Below are 9078 nucleotides of genomic sequence, written 5' to 3' on the forward strand. Positions count from 1 at the left end.
AAAAAAAAAAAAAAAAAATAGGTAATGTATTAAAGGACCCTTTAAAAAGTAAAGAATCATGGAAAACCACTTTGCTGAAGGCAGCAAAGACCATTAAGAACCAGAGTCCAGGCAATGAGAAAGCCCCTGTGGGCCACACCTGTGGCTGACATGCTGGTCCAAAAGAGCAGGAGTCCCTGGAGGGAGTTCAGTCCAAGGACAGACAGCCCAGAAACTCTTGGTGCACACTGGGACCTGGGGCTGCCTCAACTGCCCTAATATGTTGTATTTGGGCGTCTTGCCATAAGGCAGCAGTTCTCAACCTGTGGGTCACGACCCCTTTTCAACAATGAAAATACACTCAGGCATTCGGAAGGTTGAGAACCACTGCCATAAGGCTCCTCCCTGATGGCCCAAAACACTACTGGTTGAAAGGAGAAGGGCTGGTAGCCAACACTCTTTGAGGCCACACCTGTGCCAGGATTTTTTAAGTCTGCACTTTAAAGTTCGCAACGTGGGCAAATGCAGCTGAGAGAGCTTATTCTTAAGAATTTGGGGCTTGGTATATAATATATAAAAATTATTACTTCTCTTATCCCTTAAGTTATTCTTAATGAGGGAATAACTGCCTCCAAAAACTTTTACTCTGAGAAATTCACAAGAATTGTTACTACTGATTATAAAGTTGGAAGAAGAAACAGGGCCGCACATGGCCCAAGTTACAGGAAAAACAGCCCAGTTACTGCGCTCAGTTCCAACCACACGGGAAGCCAAGAGCCAAGAGTCGGGGCATCCACCCCAACTAGCGTGCTCACTTAACATTTTGTCAGCAGACATTCCTGAAGGCCCCTCACAGAACTGACAGGGAGGGACAGATGTCTAGGGAGTGAGACTCCTTGTCCCCTGAGTGATGGCCCCTGTGTTTCCACTTGACAGTGAGTGCCACCCCAACCCAAATTCACACATTTCAGCAGCAAGAAGACACAACCCAGTGACTTTCACTAAGTTTTAGTGGGACTCAGGCTTGTCTGGCAGCAGGACATGCCTGGGTTTCTCCCACCTGGGACACAGGTGCCAGAGCCCACGCCACTCGCTGTAGGTGGCCTCCTACCATGCTCAGACAGGGTCCAACTGCTGGAGCCTCTGGCCCTCTGGGAAAAATCCCAAACTGTAATTATGATATTGTCCAAAAATGACCTCAGATGGAGACAGTGTGAGGTACACTTTGTTCCCCTAGAACTTAGTTATTCTCAGAGTTATGTGACCAAGAGTTTTATTTTCAAGAAATTCCTATCAAACCTATTTATTATTCCAAAGAGCACAATCTGGAAAACCATTCCTCGCTTGATTACATCAGCTTTTTCTACATCCACTTTTCAGTGTCCATAGAATGTAGACATTTTAATTTTCAAAATGAGGGAAATATTTTTCTTATCGCCTGGGAGGAAGGCAGGGGAGATGCTGGAGTATCTGCTCTAGTGCACAGCCCCAGTGCACAGAGGGGACCCAGCGATGCAAACCATGGCACTGGAGGGGTCCCCTGCTCCCGTGCGAGTGTCCATGGAGCAGATCATCAGTCACTCTGAGTAGATGTGCACTAACCACCCTTCCACGATGAAGTCTGAAAAAACTGCCTCCTGCCTTTACCGAAGGAAGGCAAGAATAAGAGCTGAAGAAAACTAATTGAAAATCTCCCTGGATAATTAAGAGCTGGCTCTATGATTAATGTGCATAGTTCTGCCCTTTTAAATCTGGCCCGAACACCATCCATCTTTGATTTATATGCCCATGGGGGACAAAGGGGGAGGGGGAAAAGAGACTCTATTTACTTGGGTGGAAAGCCTGTCCAGGATCCAAATTCAACTAAAAGGCATTTGGTTGCTCTCTGCCCTTCCCAGGGTTCCTCATTAGTCAGATCAGGTTAAGTTCTCCAAGGCTCGTACTAGCAGTCCTCGTGACTACCACGTCCAGACAGTATAACCACGATGACGTCTATCTCTAAGGGGGCTGTGGACCCCTCAAACTGGGGGTTACAAAAAAGAATGCCATGGAAAAACCCCACATCCCATCTCTGGACTTCTTTCTCTCCCCTGCACCTGTCCTCACCTTCTTCCTGGTGAAGACATGAAGGACCAGCCAGGCACCTGGCCACCCACCAGGAGACCCCACATCCCAGGCTCTGCAGCAGCAGGCTGTGGCCACAATGACTCAGTCCTCGGCAATGGAACATGAGCAAGAGTGCCACATGCATGGAAAGCCTGGACGGCCTGGAAGCCCTGACAGCTGGAGAGAATAAAGGGCGAAGACTCACCAAGGGCAGCCATGGGCTAAAAGGACCTGCCAGCTCTGGGCCCTAGCACCCCAACGTGAGAGAGAAAACTCAATTTCTACTTCATATAAGATGCTGTTTGGAGATGCCATGACAGCAAAGTGGCCTAACATTAATGAATATGCCATCTCATTTTTAAGAAATGACTATGTTGTATGGTCATTTTTAAGTTTGTCAAATACCTCTGCCTGATTAACCAATTTATGCAGCAAAGTTCCTTCATAATGAGATTCCAAGGTTGTCCCTTAGATTCTCTGGGGACATGGACTGATCTTTTAATCAACTAAAACCTTTCAGCCTCACATGCTTGGGGCTAATCCTCCTCTAACACTCCCATTCCCTTCCCTAACTTTCCTTCTAGAAAGGGGCCTCCTAACAAATGATGTATCTGACTGCCCCCCAGTGCAGCTCCCTGAGAGTGCGGCTTAAGCACCTGACACACCGTAGGTACATGACAAATGTTTTCTGAACAAAAAATGCTTTCACTCACTAGGCTACAAAAATCTATCACGTTATAAATTACAATGTCTGGAACTGCATGGTAATTACACTCCTCCAAGTCATGGCACCGCACAGGCAGCTGGAACTTGAGAGTGTTTTAATACAGTATAACAATATTCCAAAGACCCTGGTGTTTCCTCAGAGTGGCCTTGGGAATCCTGCAGGCATTTAATTTCAATTTATTGTTTTTCTTTTAAAATTAAGAAAGAAAATCAACAGACTAAGCACACTCAAATAAGTGTAGTCAAAATAAAATCCACGCCTGTCTCATAGGCATGACTCTTAACATTTTATTCTTCACACGAAATCTCAAATTTACATTTTAAATCAGAAGGAATACAGACAGCACCAGCAACAAAAATAAGGCTTCTAAGGGACACCCCTCTGCCAGCTGCAGAGATGCCCAAACCCCAACACCGTAACTGGGCAGTCTGTCCACAGGATGACATCTCCGCAACTTATAAAAGCCAGTACAGGGGCTCACGCATATAATCCTAGCACTCTGGGACACAAAGGCAGGAGAATAACTGGAGTTCAGGAGTTCAAGGCCAACCTGAGCACAAATGAGACCCCATCTCTACTAAAAATAGACAAATTAGCAGGGCATTGTGGTGGGTGCCTGTAGTTCCACCCAGCTGCTTGAGAGGCTAAGGCAGGAAGATTGCTTGAACCCAGGAGTTTGAGGTTGCTGTGAGCTTAGCCTCGGCAACAAAGTGAAACTATTTCAAAAAAAAGTCTATCAGGAACCAAGAATTTTTTGTTTCTTTACTGAGACAAGTCTCACTCTATCTCCCAGGCTACAGTGCAGTATGTCATCACAGCTCACTGTAGCCTCAAACTCCTGGCCTCAAGGGATCCTCCTGCCTCAGCCTCCTAAGTAGCTATTAATAGGCATGTGCCCCCACATTAGCTACCTTTTTTGCAGAGATGAGGTCCGGCTATGTTACACAGCCCAGTCTTAAGCTCCTGGACTCGATCAATCATTCCACCTCAGGCTCCCAAGTGCTGGGATTATAGGCTGAGCTGCCACATTTGGCCCAAGATTTATTTTCATGCCGTGTTGTTTGCAAGCTGGTTATGAGGCCAACCAATCTTCACCTTGGGGCAAAGCCACTTCTCTTCTCTAGGTGGCACCCCTGAGTCTGTAAACTGGGAAGGGAGAGTCCCACTTTCAGCTCTCTTCAGCTCAGACTTTGTTGCCGGCACCACTGCCTACCCTCTCCCATGATTAAAGTGCGATCTCTTCTTTAAGGAGCTCAGGGCAAGCAAGGGTAAAAGATGAAAGAAAGGACGATGAAGTGGGGGTGAGCGAGGATTGGTGGGGCCAAAGGAGGCCACGGGTATTGCTGACTGGTACCTGCTGACTGTGTGCTGGCTGGTACCGCTCATCTGCAAGGGTCTCAATTCTCTCATGGACATTCAAAAGGGAACACCGGTTTCTTGTCACCAAGCGCACTGCAGAAAGTGGGTGGTGTTTTGCTAGGACTCCAAAAAACACACTACATGGGATTTTTTTTTTTTTTTAAGTGGAGAGTTCTACACTTCCTTCCGACCACACGTCTAAAATTTCAGACTGCAATTCAAAGAAATCCAAAGAAAGTTGCCACCAAATAAATTACTGTAGCATTAAGAGTGAACGCACTAAAGCATTTATTTAGAGCAGGGGTCCTCAAACTTTTTAAACAGGGCGCCAGTTCACTGTCCCTCAGACCACTGGAGGGCCAGACTGCGGGCCCTGGGATGAGTAGGCTGCTAAGCAGGACAGGCAGTGGTGGCAAAAACACCCAGTGGGCTGGATAAATATCCTAGGTGGGCTGCATGTGGCCTGTGGGCCATAGTTTGAGGACGCCTGATTTAGAGCACTGGTTCCAAAGGACTCTGTGTTAGGAAGGAGTCCTCGTAAACAGCTTTACTATGACAAAAATGAAATCCATCTATGATAATAGTAAATCTAATTACTCAAGATGATATAATTCTCCACATTCCTTCAATATTTCCCAAAAGAGGAAAAATATGAAAAGCTTTCTATGTAATATGAATATTTATGGAAGGAAACAAAGCAAGGCATAAAATGGACTGAGCTATGCTAAGGTTTTCTCCATTTTAAATTGTTTATACCATGTTAACTTTTTTTCTTGAAGTCTTCCTTTTTCACACCACTTTGATCAGTTATTCGTAACAGTATGTAATTTTCAGAATTGGATACATTTGCCTTCAAGTTATAATAACAGTTTTAGAATTTACCTTCCCCCAAACTACCAATTGCTACTATTATTATAAGAAAGAAATTCCTACTAAGGGGGATTTCTTTCCTTGGTGACTAAAATCTGTATAGTCTGTAACTACTAAAAAACTCGGCTTCCCTCAGCTCTTGCCATGACAGCAGTGAAAACCACAGACCCGTCATCCTGGTGACTTCCCTTAGGCAAGACCCACACTCTGGCACTAAAATGACAGATTTGCTCTGTCCTGGGAACCACCACTCACTCCAGGTCAGTTTTCAGGGAGGGGTGAGGAAAGAGCGCTGACCTACTGCACAGCAGCGGTGTCCAGGAGACAGTGCTACACCACTGTGTGCAGTCTATAACAAAGAGTTTCTGCATGGACTGTGTTTCAAGGCCAACTTCAGCCACACAGAGAGACATGTCGGTCATCTGTGAGCCTGCCATCAAAGCCTGACAGAAAGCCACATTTTACACAACAGGCAACTCACAGATTGGGACTATACAGCCACCCTCTACCTGGCAACCTTGTGTGTGGCCTGGCAGCCACTAATAGCACTTAAGGGGGATCCAGCTCAACCTCCAGTGCTCCAGGAGCACTGGTGAGCAGTAAAAGCAGAAGTGTGTCCCGACCCTGCTCTGATGTACGGCATTAGACCTCAACGTCGTACCCTGCCCCTTCCTTCCAAATGAAAACACCACATGCACGCTTTGGAAGTTACGTTACCATATGAAGTACGAAACTGGGATGAGGTGAGGGCTCTACAAAAGTTCAATAAAACCAAGTTTGGGGAAATAAGCTAACAAACTGTACTGAGGTAGAATGATTCTGCACAAAATCCTTCATTGCTTCTGTGAATTAATTCATTGGTTTCCCATGAAACAAACAAACAAACAAAACTGGTTTCAAAAGTAGGCCAACAATTTTTATTAATATGTAAGAAGAAAAAATACTTAAAGAATGGTCTGGTTTCTTTGTCATGCAACTTGAAAGAAGGAAACAGAGAAATGGGCACAAACAGAATTTTCTTAAGCCAAAGGTGACTGAGGAAAAGGCTCTCGGCACATTTTACATCCAGCACGATACTCACCAGATCTAGGGCAGAGCCTCCACCAAGGTATTCCATTATTATCCATAATTTTGTATCCTATAAAACAAGAAAAAGAGAATTATTTAAAAGCAAATAGAACCAGGAAAGAAGTAATTTTAAATAATCAAAGGGTATTTTTCACTGGGAGTGAGAAAGTTTCACTGAGAACTAGGGAGTTTTGTACACGCTTATCGGCAAGGCACTATGTCAAAGTGAGAACTGGGCAGCAGCCCCAAGTGCAGGAAATCTCCCTATCACCTGGGAGGCCACCCGGGGCCCCACCTCAGGCTCTTCTGGGGAGTGAGCTCCAGACCCACTGACCTAGAATCTTGAAACACAGACCCGCTTTGTCCATCACTAGGGAATCCACAGGCCCAGCAGGGGCAGGGCGCTGAAGCCTGGAGAAGCCAGTCAAGGCCAGCAGTGGCTTGCACAGGGCGGGGACGGGACAGAGCGGGGCAGGGCTGGAGCAGAGCCTCCCTCCCTCCCTCCTGCAGCACAGCACAGGCTGCTGCAAACTAAGGGAAGGCCATGCCCCTGAGGTGGGATGCCCAACACCTCCAACAGCCACCACAGTACCCCCATTACGGAGCTTTCCAGAAAGCAGCCCAGGCCTAACACAGTGTGTCCGCTCAGCCTTGGCTCACCACAGCACCCGGCTCCATGGTCTCTCGGAGCTACTCGGGCCTGTGGGGTCCACAGGTCTTTTTAAAACACAAATCCCAAGGTGCTGCTCCCTAGAAAACAAGCCAGCAAACCTTCCCACCCCTTCCTGGAGAGCAGGCCATGGGGATGGGCAAGGCAGGCTCTGGACCCCAACTCTTTTGCAACCAGGAAGTTACTTCCTCTAAGCTGACTGGGGGTTTCACACAGTGCCTGACCCACAATAAGCAGCTAGAGACACACAGACAGGGACCCACCATGGTATGGAGGGTCGCGGCAACCTTGTCCCACATGCTTTGCTGATGGCTCAGCACGTGATGGCAGCTGTTGTATGCCTTTAAAAAGAAAAATCAAACCTTCTCGAGGCTCTCTGGGCCCCCAGACAGAACTGTGCCCTGTCTCTTAGAACATACCAAGAAAGACCCCTCCTGCAGCCGCGTGCTAGTTTGACACCAGCAGTTCTCAACCTGTGGGTCGCGACCCACAGGAACTGTATTACAGGGCCGTGGCATTAGGAAGGTTGAGAACCACTGTTCTATACTGGGCTACTGGGCGTGTTCTTTTGGAACATGTCCCAATTCCCCAGGCCCTGTGCAAATTTTACTTCTGCATCTATTGCTCTCATTTTCATTTCTGATGCATTTGTCTGTGCTTCATAGTTAACAGCAGCCTGAAGTGCCCGCAGACAGTGCCTGGCATGGTCTGGCTCTGTGAATGTTAACCTGACGGTCCATGACCAAAGAAGAGGAGCTTATTTATGGCCACAAAGTCACTTCAGGCAGGCACTGCAGGTGCACACACTGTATTTGTAAAATAAATTCCTTTTCAAATCTGAATTCTACCTGAAATTAATTGTAAGGCCACCCAAATACAACAGTCCAAATTTTAATGTATGTGAATTCTCAAGCTTTTAAATGACCTTGCTTACTAATGTAGCAAAGGCAATTTCAGTCTTGATTAGGGAGGCTCAGGAGACATGCATTGAGTTATGTGAGGTCCACCTTACAAACATTACTCATTCAATAACCATCTGGTCATGGGCACACCCACCTTGAATAAGCTCGCTGATACCCTAGTTCTGATTTCATGAAAACTTTCTACCATACCAAGTATTCTCCAGCATTACTTCCAACTGCAGATTTCCACTGAGGCTTGTGTGTGGTGAACATCTGTGCTGCCCCTTTTAGACATACCAGAAGCATCTTTTCTGGTGACTATGAGCAAACTACTCCAGGGAAAGAACAGTACCTTTCTGGATGACATGGGAAATCTAAATCACTTCTTAGTGATTAGAGGACTCGGAACTTTCTGATGTCCATTCCCACTCCTCCTTCCTGGGCATGAAGTTTGGGAACAGCAAGTCAAGCTCTGGGTGGAGAGGTCATCCCCCCTGCCTCTTCTCCCCCTTGGCAGCCAGCTATGCAACATGACACCCTGGGAAACCATCTCTTTCTGACTTAAGGTCATCACACTGCTTCCTGAAGTGGGGACAAATGTGACCAAGCCTTGGCGTGCATGAGCCAATAGCATGACATCTAGAAGCTTCCCACTCCAGGGCTAAGGCCTCGCCTTCTCATGACTTCCTGGAGAGAAAGATGGAGGGAAAAACACAGCCCTGACTGTCTCTCTAAGGGTTCAATCCAGGTAGGAGACACATGGGGTGGCAATACTGCCCAGATGAGAGGCCTATCAGAATCCGGGGCACTCAGGAAAACGGCTTAAGCCCTTGCTCACTCAGGTCACTGCTTCTTAAATACCTCAGCTGGGCCCTGTGACTAATGTACTCATATACTTTTGTTCCCTCCCAGTAGCACCAACAACCGGGGAATGGAAATTGCATCATGAAAAGCTCCACTCTTGGAGAACTTGCCTGTCAGCCTTCCCTGGTATGCAGTAATTCCTCCTGCTGAAGCGCAACCTGGGAGATTGGGTGATGCCCTCTGCATGCACCTCTGCCTGGAGTCCCCACACTCTCTCCTCTGACCTGAGGACACCAAGCACTAAAGGAGGCAGGGGTGGGGGGGAGCTGGCACCTGACGCCAAACACAGAAGGACCAGTCTTCTCCTCCCTCCCTCTTCCTCTCTCCCGTGGAAATGGGGGCAAAGGGAGCTGCACACTGACCTGAAGGAAAAAGACAAAGGAAGGCCCATCTTGTGGCTCTGGCTAAACATCCTGGCTAAACATTGTCAGCTTTCCCTTAAAAGCAGCGGGAAGCAGTGAGAAGCCCTGGACCGGAAACAGCGCAGACAGTGTGCCCTCCAGGCCTGAGTGCCTGGCCTCACTCTTCCTCCA

General features: G+C 47.3%; 1 protein-coding gene across 1 annotated transcript in view; it reads right to left on the reverse strand.

The window, feature by feature from the left end:
* STK24 (serine/threonine kinase 24) overlaps positions 1-9078 on the reverse strand; it is a 65755-nt gene that overhangs the window by 22720 nt on the left and 33957 nt on the right. The window contains exon 3 of the mRNA XM_023513105.1: positions 6123-6179. Coding sequence (XP_023368873.1) covers positions 6123-6179 — 57 coding nt within the window. The remainder of the gene's footprint in view (positions 1-6122; positions 6180-9078) is intronic.

The sequence above is a fragment of the Otolemur garnettii genome, unplaced genomic scaffold, assembly GCF_000181295.1.
Source record: "Otolemur garnettii isolate 467f Iridium unplaced genomic scaffold, OtoGar3 scaffold00034, whole genome shotgun sequence".
Classification (NCBI taxonomy): Eukaryota; Metazoa; Chordata; class Mammalia; order Primates; family Galagidae; genus Otolemur; species Otolemur garnettii.